We start from the raw sequence: 20387 nt of genomic DNA, 5'->3' as shown, positions 1-20387 counted from the left end.
ACAATCCCACGACTGCTTGAACTGTTCCGTCTCTAAAATCAACTCTTAAATAAAAATAAATCATTGGATGACAGATCTTCACTCAGGAAACAATACTTGTGTCAAGAAGCAATAGTTGCAGCCATCATAGCAAATTGCAATGATTTATTCAATTAAAAATAGAGAACAGTCAGAACAAAAAAGTAAAAAAAAACTGCTTTGAATCAAGTTCCAGTTAAAAGTCATGTTGTTGTTTTTAACAAAAAATCCCGATGGCATATTTTCTAAATAGTCTAAATTTGATAGTGAAATATATCTTTAAAGGGGGAGCAAGTCAGTAAAAAAACAGATTATTATCCCCACGGAGAGTCAGCTCCCCACGTATGGACGGTATATCATAGTCATATTCCTGTAGATAATAATTGATGCAAAAAAACATAGATGGAGATTTCACTCCTAGTGACTATTGTTTGTGTTTAGGTTGTTAATCTCAGAACTACAGTTCTCTGTGGATGCCCTAGCGGCTATAGAGAGCTGTAATTAGGGTCCCAGCTTGGGTTGGATGATATGATGACATGAGATGACTGCATGTAGAAGCTATGACAGAAAGTAAAATGAAAGAAGTGTGACCTTGTGGGAACTGTGTTCTCTCCGTGATGGTGTGTTTTCCTCTTGGAGGAGCGCGGTGGGTTGGGAGACGCTGGAGAAGGCCTCTCTCTCTCTGCCTGCCTCAGAGGCTGGAAGGCCGGATGGTTCAAACTCTGCTCTGTCAGATAACGCTCAGTCGGGTTTAGCAGCAACAGGTTCTGATGGGAAAAGATGTGCATATGTTTATCAATACAAATATTAACTGTTGACAAATGTGAATAGTAATGTAAGTAGATAGATTAAGTATGGATGAAACGTCATGTAAATTCCTTAATATAGATTTAGAGTTTGAGTACTTTTACCTTCATCAGATCCAACATCAAACCACTCAAGATGCCTTGGTACCTTCTCTCCAAAGTCTGAGGATGAGTAACTGAGGGAAACTGACACACACACACACACACACACACCAAATCTGTATCATAACTGAACTTTTCTGTGCACTGAAAATGACTATTACGATTTCCAACAGTCAGTTGATTTTCCTTGACAGTAAAAGCTTTCTCTCAGTTCATATCACACCGAAATCTATCACTGGATCACTAAACAAACTACCAAATTTCCCTCTCTCAAACACACGCTTGCGCGCACACACACACACACACACACGCGCACACACACACACACACACACACACACACACACACACACACACACACACATGCACACACACTCACATACACACACACGCTCGCATGTGCACACACGCTTGCATGCACACACGCGCGCGCACACACACACACACACACACACACACACACACACACACACACACACACACACACACACACACACACGCACACATAGTCCTACTTCGGCCTTCTGGGACATTTTCTCTCACTGCTAAACTGAATCTCATGAGTCATAGCAATCCACTCAGTCATGGTACTGGGAACACTGCCACAAGAGAGAGAGAGATTGAGAGAGAGAGAGAGAAGAAGAGCTAGAGAGAGCTGGATAGAAAAGGAGAGGAGGTAAAAACAGAGAGGAGGGGGAGAAAAAAGAAGCAAATAAGACTATAGAAAGGATGAAAAATAAACATTTCCTACCCTGATTCCATGAAAGCGAGGGTTGTTGTAGAAAAGTTTCATCTGCTCTGCCGGAAGTGTCCCCAAAACCTTTTGAATGGTGAAGAGCTGGAGGTAAAAATAATGAAACAGCATCACAGTTAATAGCGTGACAGTAGATTTCATTCGTTCACCAACAAGACTCTATTATGATGATTATCTGATGAACACAACTCTAATGTTCGCCTTTTAGCTCTTTTTTGCTCTTCACCAAATCCTAAATGAGATATAACTGTCCCTTTAGCTGATAAATTCTCCATTATGTTGGATTTAGTCGTTGTCTGTTGTTTGGTAGCATACAGTCACTTTTACAGTCACAAGAGCTTTTTGACAAAAACAGCTGGAAAAGTTACTTATTTTATAAATGTGAAAAAGACTCCCACACCTTTCCTTGTCCAGGTGTTGGTTCCAAAGACGTTTGATTTTATCTCACAAGGATTCACAACACTGTTTTACTCTCACTTGAAAATGTCTATTTTATTACATTAGAAAGAAAATGTTTCAATGTCAAACTGGCTCTTCGTTAGTTACAGACACATTTTTTAATTTTATTTTAACAGCCAAAGATATGAGATAAAAAAAAATGCTGCAAATGTTCGCAGTGGAGAAGCTAGGATCTACAAATACTTAAAATACTTGCATTTAATCGTTCAGCCTACTGACTAATGGACTACTCCTTTCATCACCAACCTGATCTATCTCACTTTCCCCTGGAAACAAGGGTTGTCCGTCACTCAGCTCCCCGAGGATACACCCCACCGACCACATGTCCACGGCCTTTCCATAGGGAGCCCTGAGATGGAAAAAGAGACAAAATATTATTTAGATATGAGGTGATGATGATGCTTAGGCTGATGTTAGGAGTGGTGGTGGTGCATTGAAACAAAAGAATAAATGAGGTGTTTTTGATGGAGACGCTCATAAAGAAGATGGTCAATTTTGAGGGAACGGAGCTGAGGAGTATGGTGAGAAACGGCGAGAGATCTGGCAGCGGAGAAGCAGAGGAGTTGTGGTGTTGGAGGGAGAGAGTATTTGAGTGGGCGGCATTCAAACGTCTCAATAAATGTTCCAGGGCATTTACTAAATCAGGCTACAGCAGTGAGGCTAGATGACGTTCAGCTGTCTCCAAGCTAGAATGGACATTCTATGCAGCAAAAAGCATCAAGAACAACATGAGAATCAAAAACAACTGTGAAACAGAAATTTGGTCTCGGGGTTTGGTGTGTGCTAATATGTCAGAAAAATGTCTCCATACTGAGAAGCACTGTTTTGGGGAAAAGAGTAACAAGTGTTTGCCCCGTAATCCGATGAAAAAGATGAACATGGAAAATATTATACAAAATGGTTTATGGGAATGAACTTGTGCACAAAGACGCACTGAAATATTGTAGCTTTTAAATAATAATAAAAAATGCAACAAAATTAACAAAATAATAGAAATACAATGTTACATTGTCTTAACTTAAACGTTGTTTGAGGTCCGATAGACTTTGTGTTGACTGTGATATCAACAACCTTCCAAATACACTAGATCCATTTTAAGAGATCAATTTAACAAAATACATCTTTCATGTTGTGTAATTTTATTGAGGCTGAAACTCTTTAATTAATCGTCACTTTTCCAAATTTGGTGACTTTGAATTTAACAGACGTTTTAAGTGTTCCTTTATGACAAAAGTCATAACCACCATTACTCATTAACTTTGGAAACATTGTGCATTTACTGAACTTAAAAAACAAAACTTCTGACACATGTATGCCGGAAAATTCATCCTGACACATCGGGGATCTTTTGTCTCATGACTGGCACACTGGTGGGTCGCTTTATTTAGTATTAGTTTTACTTTTATTTTAATGTATCTTTTACTTTCATTCAGTCATGGTTGGCCAATGACTCAATTAAATGTATTTGTGCCATAACTATGTTACCTTACATAATAATAATATTCTAATGACTTCTTCGCAGTGAGTTTGACAGATTTTGAATTTGGGAAAATTAAAGCACTGGTATTGGATCGATACTCTACTGTTATCCTGAATTTGCGTATTGGAATCACTGTGTTCCTGTCTGATAAAATCTTAAGTACACTGATACAATGAGAACATAAAAAAATAATTTCAGAGAACGATTTGTTACCTGATTTGTAACCCTAACCCTAACAGAATATGGCCCCTTTCTCTTTGTTTCTCACATATACTCCTATACACACACACAAAGACACACAAACAGACTCACCCCAGCAGCAGCTCAGGTGAGCGGTACCACCTTGTAGCCACATACTCAGTGTAATTGGCATCTGTCCCTTCAGACAGGTTACGAGCAAAACCTGAGCCAGACATGAAAATGAGTAAATCCTAAACATAGTGATACAGTATTTTAGACATCCAGTACTATTTGATAAATGGCTCATTAGTAAGAATACAGTGCAATAAACACTCAAATTGTTTGGACAGCTTCAGTAACAACATGGCCATCATCCCATGTGATCAGACTCTAATTAGCTATGTCACTACAGGCGAGCTGAGACGGAGCTTTAGAACTAGTGTACCGAGAGTCCATTTTAAGCCTGAAAAAATCACAACAAACTGAAAGCCAGCTCCAACAGTGAATAACAAACAAATCTCACCCCAACTGACTCTGCAGGATAGTTTTAGCCAATTATGCAGAGCTAAGTGACTGTGTGATTTTGCAAATACAAAAATGTAGAATACACCTGGGAAACTTTAAAATGACAATGAACTATGCTGTATCAATACAATGTGTTAGTAATTTACAGGGGAAACAGTGCTCAACATTAACCTGACTTTCTTGAAATATAAGTTTAGCAGATAAATTGTGTTAACAACCCCGGAGTAGGTTTTATAGAGCTAGTTGGCTGCTTCCCAGTGGCAGAATTGATCCTTACAACTGACAAGGTGACACATCAATGGTGGGATTTTTCACAGAAACCAAACTGGCAAAACAGAAATCACAAAGTAACTGCAAAAATCACATACATTTGACAGCATTTGGATGAATCTCCACATACAGCAGAATGTCTAATAAATCACCAGTTAAAACTGATACGTCTCTTAAACAAATACATCGATTATACGAGCAATTAACATTTATTTGACAAGGCATACCTGCAAGAGACTGTGCGGTTTTACTGCATTACAGATAAAGAAAATCTCAACAACTCAACATGACAATATAGCTGCTGCAAAGAAACCGAAGGACCAAAGACTCACCAAAGTCACAGAGTTTGAGAACATCCTCCGAGCTGATGAGGAGGTTCTCTGGCTTGATATCTGGAAGGGAGAGGCAGACAAAAGCCAATACATTGTTATGAAACATAACGTAAAAACACCCTGGTTTTGAATGCGATTTTGAGAGTGAGACTTAACACCAGGCTAAGTGACATTGACATAGAGACATAAATAAATAAGATAAACTCCACACCTCTGTGTACAATCTCATTTGTGTGACACCAGTTGATGGCTTTGATGAGCTGGTAGATGTAGCTGCGGACTTTATCAGGCGGTGCACCATTGGGCAGTTCCTCTAATAGCTCCAGCATGTTCTGCAAACCACAAAGAAAGAGCTAGGATGAGAGGCTGCAGGTTTTTTCGGTAAAACAGTGCTCAACAATATGAATGTTGTTGATCTTTGTTTGAGATCATTTTTACGGTGGGGTATCCTCTTCTAGGTCTTGCTTTTCTTTTTAAACCCTCACCAGGGCAGTGAGATTGGGACACCATGCTAAAGTGACTGAGTACAGTATGAAAATAAAACCTGTCATGAAATAAACACTTGGCTGGCTACCCTGGCAACACAGTGGGGAATACCCTTATTCACCAACAGCATAGTTCATATGTTGCCATGGTGATGGGTTTTTTTTTATGCTTAACTGAGCAGTCTCAACCTCCTGAAACTTGGAGACTAGATACAACAGCGGGGTGGAGATATGTAAGGGTAAGAATGAACGTGTGAAGCTGACCCTCTCGACATATTCAAAGACAAGGTAGAGTTTTCCTCTCCTGCGAAAAGCCTCTTTCAGCTCAACGATGTTGTCCTGCTTCAGTGTCCGAAGCATCTTCAGCTCCCGAAGCGTCGTCTCCTTGACTTCCTCATTTTCTGTGCGGAAAATTAAAGAGACACAAATGATACCGCTGTTCCTCCTTCTCTCCCTCCTTTTCTCCCTGCTTTGCTCCTTCACTCACCTTCACTGTCTTTGAACTTCTTAATGGCCACCAGCTCATTGGTTTCCTGGTTTGTGTTAAGACGAAAGAAAACAACTTACTTACAAAGGCCATGCGACTTTCTAAGATTAGACAGATACAAAGATTCATCAAACAGTAAAATCAGACTTGAGAAAAAGTATTTGTCAAACAAAAGGTCAAATGGGAATAAGAGATACTTGAATTGCCCACTTCTAACACGAACAAGAGAAAAAAGGGTGTCCAAGTTGCTGGCAGTGCCAACACAAGAGCTATTCTGTGTGCTCCCTATTTAAATGTTTTACCACATATGTACACAAAAAAACGGCACATCCTGAAATACATCATAGGGTCTCCTTCAGCTTCTTGCAGGTTGCTTTATTAACCTTGAATATTTTACAAAGTGATGTGGTTGCAGATTCTGAGATTTAAGTAGCTTTGATTTAAAGGCTGGTAGGTTTTATTGCAGCTTTCACAGGTCAAGATGGTCATTTCTTGACTTTATTAACAGGAGCAAGTCTTCATATAATCTTCATCAGGTTTTACTGGATCTATTTCTGCTCGCTACATCCGTGCTGGAGTCAGGAAATTAGGCAACATACATCGAACACAAACAGAAATCATGCTTTCACCACCCTTTTCTTTTTCAATGGAATACATAGAGAAATATCAGGCCATGAGCTCCTTGTTACTAAAAATAAGATTAATAACCCCACTGGACTGTGTTTAAGCTCAGTGAGAAGCTTAACCAACAAGCAAAATATTATTAAAACATTAACCAACTGAGGGGTTTGAGGTACACATGTTTATAACTAATGGGGGGGGGGAGTCAACATTTTAATACTGTGTCTAAGAGTACATAGCAGTTTGTTCAGAGCCCCGGACTTTGATGGGTTTCGCCAAAAAACTGGTAAGGAAAAAAATGTCTGGTTTTCATGGGGCTTTTTTATGAATAGTGCAAATGTTTGTGAGGCTTTATGTAAACCTTGACAATGAAATGAAGAGAGAGAATGAAGATGGATGCATCATGTTATGGTTTTTCAGAGTAAACACATTCACAACTACAAACATGTGTGTTAATTTCTAAATTCTGCGAATTACATATAAATTTGCCCACATCCTTGATTAAATGGGAAACCTTTCTATTCAATCTTCACGCTGGAGCCTGAGGCTGTAGTCCTGGTCCGGAGGGGATTTACAACATACAGGCCAGTCTCCCTCTATCCTTTGATACTATCAAGTTTCCCTATTGTCCTTTTGTTTTCAGAGGGTCAGACAACAGAGTCGGCCTCAGTAATGAGAAGAGGCCACGTGGTGAGGAGCTGCACGTCGCTGCCAGCGCTCCTGTTCACACAAACCAATTGTTTAACTGAACATGCTTTTTTTCATTCAAAGTTTCCTCTTTAGAGTTTCACACAAGCTATTGAATGAAATGAAACAACATGGATTTACAGCTCTGACTTACACTTAATCCAGAGAGTAAATTTACAGTTTTCAGTGAGGGAATTACATGCGAATAGCAAACTGGGAGATTTACTGTGTTTACCAGGCAAAATAAATAAAAAAAAGAACACACATACAGCAAATGTGACATTTCAAGCTCTGCGGCAGCAACGTGCTGATGATGCTCGTGCTCATGTGTGGCGTCTCTGACCTCAACTGATTTACCTTTTGAGCTACTGTTAAATCAGCACACCTAAAAATAGCCTCAGGCGTGTTTATTTTCTGCTGATGGCATTAGCAGCTCCCGATTATCACATTACACAAAATAGTGAAGCTTGACCATTTCAGCCATGACAACCATGGCATGACAAATAACAAATAATAAATAAAGAGACTACCATACACTGTGCCATAGAAGTGATGACGTTGCTGCACTTATCTTTTCATATGAATTCATGTCTGTTAGCTAGAGGTCATCATAATTATGCTAAATGGGAAATGTGGTAATTATTGATGGGTCCCATTGAGGAGCCAATAGGACTGACTCCTCTTTTTTTGTGAATGCTAAATGAACGGCACTTATTTAGTGCTTTTATATCTTGACGGACAAAGCGCTTTCCAGGCCTTTCTTTTACTCACCTCAGTCTCCCCCAGTGGTGTAGTCTATGTGATACGCAGGTACACACAGTATACCCTCTAGGAAAGCTCCAGGATTTCGATATACCCACTTATAAATGCTCAATGACGTGCAAAAACATACTTTCCATCATATTCTTTATATATTTTGAGGTGCAATATGACAATATATACATGTGGCAATTTTGGATTCAAGTATGGTTTTCGCATTTTTCTTGATTTGTCTGGTGGTCAATTCCCCGGATGAGACAAAAACAGGTGGTGCAATGGATATGACACGGGCCTTTGGGGTGGGAGATCTGGGTTTGATTCCCACTGCAATATATCAACTAATATGTCCTTGAGCAAGACACTTAACCCATAGTTGCTTCAGAAGCATGCAACCTCCGATATATTTAGCAGTTGTAAGTTACTTTGGATAAAAGCGTCAGCTAAATGACATGTAATAATAATATTGAATATTCATTAATAGTTTCTCACACTATTAACTCAAGGTCAACTTACTTTTCCAGAACGTGTACTATACTGACCACACTACTGACCCTATGTTCTTCAAAGTCAAGAAAAAACAGTCTCAAACTGTGACAAAACCTCATTTAAACAGAAGCAACTACAAAATTATTTTCATCACTGACTAATATCTTCTATCCATCTAATTATTATTTGATAATATTTCACTACATGTCAATCAAAAGTAACTTGTTGATGTCCTGAAATTGCTTACATTGTTTTACCAACAGCCACAAACCACATTCTGTATTCTGATAAAAAAAAAACTCTAAATCAAAATCAAAAACAGATATACTACTGATGAATTTCCAAGTGATTAACTACCAGGAATTAATTAACATCACTTAAGCACTACAATACAACATGGAGACCAGGAAACACTGGCTAGCGGGTAGGTTGAGCTATTGTCACTCCCAACACACAAACTCAAGATAACACATAAGCCTCCACATACACACACCCACATACGCTAATACAACACTTCCATAACGTGGCAGAACATTGCACAAACGCCAGCACACATTTACTCGGCTAATTAAATGTCCCATCAAAGCATACTGTGCTGTGAAGTATATATACTGTATATACATGTATTGTAAAGTATATGCATAATTTATACAGGGATACACATTTCTAATGCATTTATTTCTAGACAGTTCGATTCCCTCGACCATATACAGGTCTGCTGTCAACTCCTAACAGGGTGACCCATTTACCATCAGCATAGTCTCCATATTCAAAACCTCCCTCTGCATCTCTCGCTCGTACGCACACACGCATGCACACACTCATGCATGCACACGCATGCACATTCTCACACTCTCACTCCCTCTGCCACCCTTTTCTCTTTTGCCCTGCTTCCAGCTGAGAAAAGTAAAAATAACTGCTCTCTCGCTGAAAAGCTATAAAGCTTTTATTGGCATGGTATCTGGCTCTACATGTGAAAATGAATCCCCTACTACTGTTATATAAGTAGGAAACTTGTCTCATCATGTTCTTAGTAACTTAATGCAGAAAAGATTTAACACAACCACCCTTTGACAGCTGGTATCTAAATTTTTATGGAATGGTGATTCGCTGGTTACCAAATTCGTCGTCCCATCAACCCGTCCAATCAAATCTAAAATCAAAAAGGAGATTGAGGGGGAACAATTATAAATTCATGTTATTGGCACTGGTTTGTTTGTACGATGCAAGCATGAAAACCTTTTGTGGTTCGGCCGCAGTATATTTTGTGTGGTACACAAATAATGGAGGAATTGGTTTTGTTTGCCAGACTCTTTGCTTTCATTTTTCACCTAGGAGGGGAACAATTTGACCCATTTCCCCGTGCTTTCATGACACAGATAGAAGTTACCATCAATAACTAGAAACTTCTGTCTGACCCGCTCTCTCTCACTCATCACAATAACCTGTTAGATATTGCATACAAATAATGATCAGCAAACCAAGTCATTTTTGTATATATATACTGTACGTATAAAAAAAAAAAACTTTCTAAACTAATGTTATATAGACTCACAAATGCAGCTTTTAATTTGAAATAAAGACCATTATCAGAGCCCAAATAATAAATGTTCTCTACATAACAGACAGACAACTTTGGAAGACGAGCAGAAAAATGTGACACATTCCACATTTCCACATTCACAGTCAGTTGCATTCTGCATTTTGTCTCTTCCAATAATCCAGATTGTCCTTTATAGTTTCCCTTTTATCTGCCTCTGGTTGCAACTTCAACTCTAACCCTCATGTTCTGCTTACCATGTAATTTTGTTCCTGTCTCAAGAATGCAAGCGCTTGTATATTTAGAGTGTCACTCAATGTATTTAATTTATGGCTGATTTAAAATTTTCATGAAGCACAGCGTTGAGAAAACATGGTCAAGTGTAGGTTCTAATATGAAAGAAACATGCATATATGGCACGTAAGGGACCACAGGGCAAACACCGAGCACTCAGAGTACTCCATAATTAATGAACCCAGTTTACGTTAATTTCCCCTTCATCTGTCATACAATGCCTGCAGTAACAACCTACATTTGTCTGCAATCAACTACTTCTTTGAACTTAATTCTACACATACTTAATTTTCACCTAAAATTAAGTGCAGGAAACAATAATGACGATAAAAATGAAATAACATTTATTTTTTTCTTACCACATTAAAATAGCAGCAGCATTAAACATTAAAAAAAAAATCCTTTCTCCTCTCTTGGTCACTCTGCCGCGACTGTCACTCCTCCCACAATAGTCCTCTCTCGCTCTATGTGTGGAATGAGGTGTTTTTCACAAATATATTATGTTCGTTACTGTGCAAATGTACAAAATTAGATTAGAAATGTGTAATTCTTTAGCAGTCAAAGCAGAACACGTTGCTTTATCCACAAAGGTTAATCTTTACTACAGAACATTTTTAATTTTTTTAAAGCGTACTGTGGCTCACGTGGCTCCATTTGATTCAGTTTAGAGTGAAAGTATTTCCACAAGTGAGAAATCTATTTTTAGGTATATAGGTAAAATCTATAAAAGTGAAGAGATACAGTGTGGGTGTATGTGTAGGATAAAACTCAGTGCTGTGCAAGAAGTCTTTTAAACGTCTTAATACAGAGTGCAATATCGTTGTTAATGATAGAAATTTAATTTCAGAAAAATAGGTGGCCCTGAAATGGACAATTCTTTTTGTAAAGATACAAATACAACAATTATCTATCTATAAATAAAATATATACATTTCTTTTACAAACCAGGGGTTTACACAGAATTTCTCTAAAAAAAACACAATAACCAACTTTTGTTGTTTGGGGGATGTTGTTTTTAAAGGTCCCATAATATGCTCAGTTTTAGGATGTGTTTTTTGGTTTCTACTAGAACATGTTTCCATGCTTAATGTTCTATGATCTTATGTTTTGTTTTTCATATATTATTTCAAACCGTCTCAATCACAGCATGTGAGTAGAGCGCTGAGAATTTCTCACTCATGGAGCTGTTCTTTCCTCCGCTTACCCCGCTCAAAGCCGCTCCGCTCAGTATCCCTCCGTGCTCAACTCCGCATCCCCCCCTCTTTCCTCACATTGCTCACCACTCGTTTCCAAAAAAAAAGAGCGTTGTATTTATCAGATGAACGGCACCCACCCTCCCTTCATGCCCGGAGCTCGGCCAGCAAAAAATCCTCTCGCTCGCTCTCTGCTCACATGCTCTGGTCTGAAGATACCTGTATTACTTTCCAGTAACAAGTAGTGTAAACCGGGATTACAATTTCCGAAACAGTTTTTATAAAACAGTTACTAATCCAAGCAACGCTGAGTTACGTGTCATTTGTTTTTCGTCCAAGGCAGGATTTCTTATAAGATAATGATAAAAGTTGAGAATTTTTTCTTTTGACGTTGAGCTTTTTTAGTGATTATAAGACTTTTTTTTAGCTTTTCTTAGAGCTTTTCTCAGTTTATAAAAAAAAACACTGTGCAACTTTAAGATTTGCAACTCAGAACACCACAGGTTGAAAACATTGCCTTTGCTTGACGAACACACTGCAGATAAACAGCAAGTAAAGAAAGATACAACAGCAACACATGAGCTGGGAGCCACGCATTCACGTATGTTAGGCAATGCTGGATGAGTCACACCAGCAGGCCTCACTTTCATGCATACCAAGCACTTTGATGGCATAAATTTAAATACTTTTTTGAAGAGCGACAGTTCAAAGTCATTCTACACCAGACTTTCAGCGTTCAGATTCATGCACACAATGTGACATAAATATAGCTGGTGAGAGAGTAGTTCATTACAATGTGACTGACTGTCACTCCACGTGCAACTGGTGACATTAGGGTTTGCTAGTATTTCCCAGCTTGTAGTCAAGATCTTTGAATGCCATTTTTTGAATTATAGCCAGCAAACAATTTTGCATCAAACTTGTATTCAACCCTATAATGACAGTGGAAATTACCAGTGTTGATAATATTAACCATCAATTAAAATCTGCTAGTGAAAGTAAGGAAGGAAAGAGGTTATCTAAAATCTCAGTTAATTTTGTGTTTCCGAGACATAAAGTACCAACTTGTTCTTACTTTTCATATTAACTAAGCCCAATGAAATCAAAATCCTCTACTTAGTTCTGTTTTAATTAGGGTTGTAAAAAACGTATCTTCATTATTGATTATTCTGGCAATTATTTTATCAATTACTAGATGGTTTATGTTACATAAAGAAGTGGAATATGGCCATGACAAATTTCCAAAGCACAAAGTAATGCCTTTAAGTTGCTTGTATATAAACATGGAGCAAATCCTCATAAGAAACTGGAACTGGGAGGTATTCTGAATTTTTGCTTTAAAAGGTATGATTAATTGATTATCAAAATAGTTCTTTCAAAAAAAGCATTTATTAACCAACTTATCGTTGCAGCTTCAGCTTCTTTGTCTAAATTTGATTCTTTGTCGTCTGATTTTAACATCTCAAAATGCACTGCAGCACAAAGACACAATAATGCAAACCATAAATATGTTCATATAAATGACAGATTCACTACAGATAGACCTACACAAATGAGAAATGCTGTCTTACCTTATGTCTGCACTTAAGCACCACTCCATACGCTCCTGGACAGAGAAATAGTGAGAGAGAGACACACAGAAGATCAATAAAGTTTAACATCTTGATTAATATTTTGGCCTCTTAAACCTCAAACACAGATGTTCATAACAAAAGTGCAGCAGGTGAGAACCACCAGAGAAGCAACAGTAAAGGTGAGGGGGAGGCATAAACACACACACACACACACACACACACACACACACACACACACACACACACACACACACACACACACACACACACACACAGTCCCTGTAGCGTTCTGCTTTTGCTAAGCACCCCATGTTTACAGTGGATGATCCATATTTTAGAAGTCAGGTCTACGTTTAGACTGCTTTTTAGGCATGTTAGCACTAGATTTGCATTGGTTGAAGATCATTTTTGTCTCTGCAAACTGCTTTTGTTGCCATTTAAATAACAACTGCAACACATAATAATGTCCACTCCCAGTTGTTCCTGTTCCAGTTTAACCAGAGAATGAGGCAAGAACAAAGAAATTGTCACACATGAATAAAAGTATATGTGGAATTATCAAATATACGTCATTGTTTGTATTTTGATTGGCATAACATTAAAAGAACACACTCAAATGTGTATTTACAATGGTAAAAAAGGATTGCCTGTAACTTGTGCCATCAGAGTTATTTGAAAGATTAACATAGTGGCTTTTTTGCTGTGGCTTTAAAACTCTCATCAGTTAATTGTAGTTCTCATTCGACTAACCTTTGACTAATGTATCCTGACAAGCACTGCTGTAGATCACAGTCAGCGAGAATTATCAACGGAATGATAAATACTCAGAAACTCTGTCTTCTCACATTTGAGTGAAGCCAGGGATACATGTCAGTCTAACTCACTAAAATGTGCTAAATAGTACGCTGCTGACTGAAAAAAAAGTATTCCTGCGTGGTTTGATGTGTGAACAAAAACTCAAACTCATTTATTTCATTTTCTGACCAGCCATCAATGTTGTCACTGTGGCTCAAAGCTTATGCTCATAACGTATAGTTTCTAAAAGCATAAAAGTTTCATTGTGAGAGGAATGCAATTCTGGTTTGGTAATATTTAATCCCTTGTAGCCTATATTTTAAACTTGTCCATGGCTTTAGAATATTCCAAAAATACGTAGAGAGTCGGAAAATAAATTGATATAAGCCTCATAAAAACAAATATGTATCTCTAAATATAGTTATTTTCATGTTTTCAGATCTTGATGAAAGGTCCTGCAAATCCTCCAAACTAAACAATCATTCAGTCATTAGTCATTGCCGATCAAAGAGTCTTGACCCAAAAACGACCCGATAGGTGGTCAGGGGACACAGTATAAGGAGCGACAAAGGGGGGGGTGGTTGGATGGGTCAAGCACAAGACTTTCCCCCAGGAGGCCGCTGTTCATGTACTTACTTAACTTGTTAGTGACATGGCAGTGTTAACCCTGTGTTTAACACTGCGACCATTACGATTAGGTGTGGATGCTAATTTAAGGAATGCTCCTTTGGGTCGTATTGGAGGGTAGGAACAAACAACCTTGTATGGGTTGGAAGACTTGCCATCAAAACAACCTGTAAACTGCCACCGCTATGGGTTAATGTCTAGTTACGTTAAGGCAGAAATATTTGGTTATGGTAAGGGAAAGACCATGGTCAGGATTAAAAGAAAACAGTGTCAGCCTGTGCTAAAGTCACCTTTTTTTTAACCCAACCATCCACCTTAACCTCTTCTCTACAAAGTTTGAAATGTCAACGTCAAGCCACGTCCAGCTTTGCTCTTGACAGACTAGAGTCATAATTCACAACGTCACCAAAGGTCTTTGTCAGGTAAACATAAACAAAGCTTGTTTTTTGTCTTTTGTCGTAAATTCTCAAAGAAAGGCTAGTATTCAAATAATTTTAGCCAATGGTCTTGCAACATGTCAAATTAATGGTATCAAACATTTAGGGGTGTGAAATTACCTACCGTGTCCACCACTTTGCCGTGGTTTTCAGGTTCAACGACATGTTTCCTAGGAACGGTGTGAGTCGGAGCGCAATGGGCTTTAAAGGATGTTTTCTCTCGTTTGGTGGGTGTGTCAGAGATGTTACCCAATCAGTAGCAACCTGTATATAAACTTGTGGTAATAAAAAGGCAGTGTGCTTGCTCACACTGTAGGGCGTGTTACCATATTGTACATGTCATGTTAAACTCACCACTCTGCTGCTCATGGTTCTCTTTTTAACACAAATACTGTTTTAATTCACTGATTCACTCCAGTTACTTATCCTCTGCTGTTCTTTCACAGTGTGGTTTAGTAACAGTCCATGAAACTTACAACTTCCTGGGGAATGTAAAGCCTACCAGGAAGAGGATGGCTCACACCTTTAGAGCCGCTGGAAGGCTTTTAATGTGAAACGCCAATCCAGGAAGTGTTGAATTTCACAGAGTGTAACTTAACCATGCTTGAAAAAAACGTAAAAATGGAAGCAACTGGTAATTATTAGAGAACATTGACTGTATTTATGTTAGAGCAAAGAAACTCAGAGCAGCAGAGAGGCGAGTATGACATGACTGTGATAGTGCACTGATGAAATTAGTGCTGTGGAAATGTACACCATCAAGACAACAAGGTTAACATTTTGCATCAACAGCAAGTTATTCAGGAAACAGGGAGGCTTCTTCCTAAAATCTGCTAAGATATTAAACAGGGAAATATAGGAATAAAGACCTCTCTAATATAAGAATGTTTCCGATAAAGGCCTGGTTCTCTTGGCAGTTGAGGTAAACAAAAGCTCTGGACACTTTTTAAGAAATATGATAAACAAATGACTAATGCTGTCGTTTTCCTTGTGAGGACAGTCTTGAAGGATTACATGCTACTCTATGAGAAACTTCTGCAACCCCTCAGGTTCAGAAACTCCTTGAAAATCCCTTTGTATTGTGTTAAAAAGATACGAACATGTTGGAGATACAAGATCTAGGATTCATCTGTACAATGTAAACCGCACCTTGGCTGCAAAACGCCCTAATTCCCATAAACACACAGAGTGGATATGACCTCATCTGATCACCAGTATCATTAACAACAAGTATGTACAGTCCTCACGTTTTACAAAACAAATACAGTAGAACCTGTGTAAAAACCACCCACCTTCTCCCACAATGCCAAGGACTTCAAACTTATTCATCACATCACCGAGGGTGGGGGCTCCTCCAGCAGGTGAATTAAGCAGTTCTGGGTTTTAGCGAGGGGACTCCTGCTTTGACCAGCGGCCGACAGAGTGAACTGTAGAGTCCAGGAGAAATGTTGTCTGACCACAACCCATCTTCACAAACCTCCTCTGCTTCTCTCTTCCTCACTCTACAGCTTTCTTGTGTTTTTGTAAAATGTCGTTTTACTGGTATTTATGGATCTGACTCAAGTAGTTTCAGTTGTCTCCAAATTCCCTTTGTTCCATGTCCAGGTTGTCTGTCTCGTGCTTAGGTCTGTATCCAAACCTCCACACAGTCGCACCTGTAGGACCAGAGACAAAAAAACAATGTGTTAAAACATGCTGTCGGAGGGTCACTCCAAGGTCCAACTTCCCATCATGCCTTGCACAGGCAGTAGCATGCTGGTGGTGTTCCTGGGACAGATGGTGTTTAACTAGGGCATGTGCGTGTACAAAAAGGCACCATTTCCTTGAGGACACATTTAAATCATAGATGACTTAGGCATGACTTCCACATACTCCGTCTTTCCCATTAGCCACACATTCACTCTGGAGGATGCTGCAAGTGAAGGTATAATGTTTGATGACTGGAAGGACTGCTTTGCACAGGTCTTACTTTGTAGTTCGCTATTAGTCAGTTGAACTACCACCCCTGAGCCCCTGACTTTTTCTCAAGCGGCACCATGTGATTGCCATTTTTGATTTTTAGTAAACTGTCTTGCCAACTATTGGATGTATTACAGTAAAAGTTGGTACAGACACTTATCCTGTAAAATACCTCAACATCTACAACCTGGGTTGGCATATTTTTTGGTACAACCATTCATGGTTCCTAGGTGATGTATCCTAGTGACTTTGGTGATCCTCTGACATTTCCTCTCATAAGCACGTTGACTTTTGTGGTTTGTAGTGAAATGTTAGTGAAATCCAAACAACAAATGGATGGATTGCCAAAACATGACTTTGGTGATCCAATACTTTATAACCTTAATGACCAAACACTGCAAAACTAATGACATTCCCATCAGCCTCAGCTGTACTTTGTGTTTGCTGCTAATTAGCAAATGTTAGCATGTTAACATGCTAAACTAAGACAGTGAACATGGTAAACATCACATTCTTTCTTTCACATTCTATCTTTCTTTTCACATTTATTTTCTTTCTTTGGCCTAACTTTGGTTATTCCGATTTTAAATCAACATCATCAGGTCAAAATCGCTTCCAACAATTTGGTTTGTGAACAGATACCCGCAAAACTAAGGATATTCCCATCATCTGCACTTTATACTCAAACCACTGTACAATCACCGACACATCTCTGTTTCTGCTACATTCAAGATGTTGAACTAAATGGGTTGAAATGTGTGATGATTCAACATTCTCTCAACTTAGATTCTTCCTGGGTGCTAATATTTAGCCTTACTTTCCCCCCGTTTTCCAAGAGCATATTCTACATGTGTACACACTCAACGATAAAGTAATTTGTTTAAGGAAGAAAAGAAGAAGGAAGGAAGCAAAATGCATGGAACAAGGTTTTATCCAACGGCTTAGATCTTCTCCTGTCACACATCCCAAAGCTAACTGAGATTTATAAAAATGTCTCTTTTGTTGTTGGAATGGAACCATAAAAAGCCACAATATCAGTCCAACTTCATTTGTTTAACAATTGATTTATTCAGCAGTGCAAAAACACTTTAATAATGATTTGGCTCATGTGCCTGTGTGGGTGTTTTCCTATGCAGTGTACTCTCCTCACAGCAAAGTCTTTCCAGGGGAAGTGATAAGGTGGACGTTGAGGTCATCCATGGTCCTTAACAAGGATATGGTGCTGCCTCTGGGGAGTGATTAGATCCATATTGTATCTTGTCCGAACAGACAAATGTAGCCTTAAAGGCTGCAACTAGAGCAGCAGGATGCATTCTCTCCTGTACTAGAGGAAACATGTTTTTATAAAATGGGTTCAGCACAGTCGGTTTATTAATATAATCTTCTGATAATCTGCTGCTTCTCCGTGCAGCCATCAGGCAGACAGCTGGTAAATGGAAATAAGGTGGAAATGTCAGTGAAGTCCAGGAAATATTGATAGAATGGACTGAAGCATTAATATGGCAACAGACGCCTGTTGGTGTCTGCATGCAAAGAAAATCCAAAATCCAAAATGAGTGAGTTTGGAAGTCTGAATTTAATAGGCTGGCGCGTGCGTGCGCCTGCATGCACTATAATATGTTGTGCGCGTGTGTATATGAGGTGAGAGAGAGAGAGAGAGAAAGAGAGAGGATAATAGGCTAATGCTGCTCTCTCTGCATTGAAACTGCGTCTCTCTCATCGCTGCGTTGCGGAGCGCACCACCATTCCGTCGTTGTCCACGCGTTTCTCAGCCTACACAGCAACCAGTGCATACATTAGGCTATAACGCATAGTTCACGGACCATGTTCACGACAGTGTTGCACAAAAAGATCCGCAAATAGCGTTTAACCATTCCCCCTATAATAAGCCATCGTTTTAAAACCTACAAAAATAAACCATTGCATCATTAGACCAATGAACCCCTCATTACCTGCAGATGTGTCGCCTGTGTGAGATGAGAAAGCTCAATCTGTAAAGCCCACAGGATCATGCCTATGGTAATGATGATGTGGGAAGAAGAGGAAACATCATATGGAGCGACATGGGGGTGAAAAGCCCTGGCCTGTGCGTCGTGACACGATCACATATCCTACTCACTCAATCCCTGGATGGAGACGAGACCGAATCCGCAGGCGCAACGCCGACGACGGGGTATCCATGTACCGTCAACAGTTCTTCAGAGGCTCCGTGTTCATAGCCTCAGCATCAGCTGGTTATAGCAGCAAAATCGTCATTCCTCTGAGAGACGCTGCGGACAGCCAATAGAAACGCGGACGTCTGCGCGTTCCAGCAGTGGTTTTACATCCAGTAGCTGTGATTGAGAGATTATATATATATAAATAAACAAAACTTTGGGATGGAAATGCAATCCAGTTTATAATTTGTTAAACACAACACCTGAAATGAATCTCCCTCTAATAATCTGTACATATATTTCACACAGTGTCAGTGTCGGATGCTGCTGTTGTAGCCCCCTTTTTGGTCAATCCATGTTGTGTCACTGCTGAAACATCTTCCTGCAGCTCGTCTCCACTCTCTCCCACCTATACCTTCATCACAGCACTGATTGGTGAAATCAACGTGAATTTACTGGATTCACACACACTGGGGCAGTCGGTTTCATAATGAGTAGGTGTAGCTACGTTGTACATCAAATGCTGCAAAAAAAAAAAAAATCAACCTTTCTAAAGACCGTGTTCTCTGTTTGACCTCCATATCCTCCTTTAGGCTCGTTGTTCTCACTGTAACAACTTTAGAGTACAGTTGTTGTGATTATGGTTTTAAACGGATGGGATTTAGAGCAGCTTTATACTATGACAAGAACATTCAGAAGATAAATATTTATTTTCCCACGCAACAGCTGATGGGGGAGGGCCATTTTTAAAATGTTAATATATGCTCCATTACATACATGTGTAGCCATAAGATCCTCAATGTAAAAGTACATAATGAGAGAAATGCTTTAAAAAAAAAAAAAAACTCATCATGCATAAGCACCATTTTCGTGTTATTAAATGATTGTATTACTGATGCGTTATCCAGCTGTACTGTTGGACAGGTTGACCTTTAAGAATGCACAATCATTTATAAGGTTATCTTTCGTGTTTTAAAATATTAAGTAAGTAGCTGTCTAATGTAGAGGTAATTTTGTCCCTGCATAATGCAGTAGAGAAAGTAAAGCAGCATAAAATATTCAAGTTAAGTAAGATAAGTTTGTAACTATCATTATGTTTTCACTATTGGTCTACACTGATTAAAAAAACTAATTTTACACACTTAATTTTACAGTTTTTTCTGTGTTTTTTTAAATACAGAAAACAATTACAATAAATTGGGAATTTAAATGTCTTATGTAAATAACAAAAAATAAAATAAAAACTTTAACCCATGTGTTGTCTTCCATTAACCATCATCTTTTGGCACTTTTTCCAATGTTTTTGCTGTTTTTTTTCTACACTTTAAAAAAAAGAATTCATAGCCAATAAACCTATTTTTA

The 20387-nt window shown here is 38.8% G+C and overlaps 1 protein-coding gene across 5 annotated transcripts in view; it reads right to left on the bottom strand.

Annotated features, from left to right (window-relative positions):
- Window positions 1-19216, bottom strand: part of cdkl5 (cyclin dependent kinase like 5) — a 32343-nt gene extending 13127 nt beyond the window's left edge. For 4 of the 5 annotated variants that reach the window (XM_032512821.1, XM_032512848.1, XM_032512837.1 and 1 more), the window contains exons 1-12: window positions 18989-19216; window positions 16203-16565; window positions 13049-13083; window positions 5898-5943; window positions 5675-5811; window positions 5137-5257; window positions 4926-4985; window positions 3931-4021; window positions 2385-2487; window positions 1677-1763; window positions 930-1010; window positions 610-785 (exon numbers count right to left, since the gene is read on the bottom strand). In XM_032512821.1, coding sequence (XP_032368712.1) covers window positions 610-785; window positions 930-1010; window positions 1677-1763; window positions 2385-2487; window positions 3931-4021; window positions 4926-4985; window positions 5137-5257; window positions 5675-5811; window positions 5898-5943; window positions 13049-13083; window positions 16203-16239 — 974 coding nt within the window. In that variant the 5' untranslated portion in view covers window positions 16240-16565; window positions 18989-19216. Of the gene's footprint in view, window positions 1-609; window positions 786-929; window positions 1011-1676; window positions 1764-2384; window positions 2488-3930; window positions 4022-4925; window positions 4986-5136; window positions 5258-5674; window positions 5812-5897; window positions 5944-13048; window positions 13084-16202; window positions 16566-18821 lie in introns of all 5 variants that reach the window. The other variant, XM_032512828.1, reaches the window with a different exon arrangement.
- Window positions 19217-20387: the final 1171 nt, after the last annotated feature.

This window comes from Etheostoma spectabile, chromosome 1 (genome assembly GCF_008692095.1).
Source record: "Etheostoma spectabile isolate EspeVRDwgs_2016 chromosome 1, UIUC_Espe_1.0, whole genome shotgun sequence".
NCBI classification, from domain to species: domain Eukaryota; kingdom Metazoa; phylum Chordata; class Actinopteri; order Perciformes; family Percidae; genus Etheostoma; species Etheostoma spectabile.
Note: the sequence above shows the minus strand (reverse complement) of the source record. Positions and strands in the feature narration are given on the sequence as shown.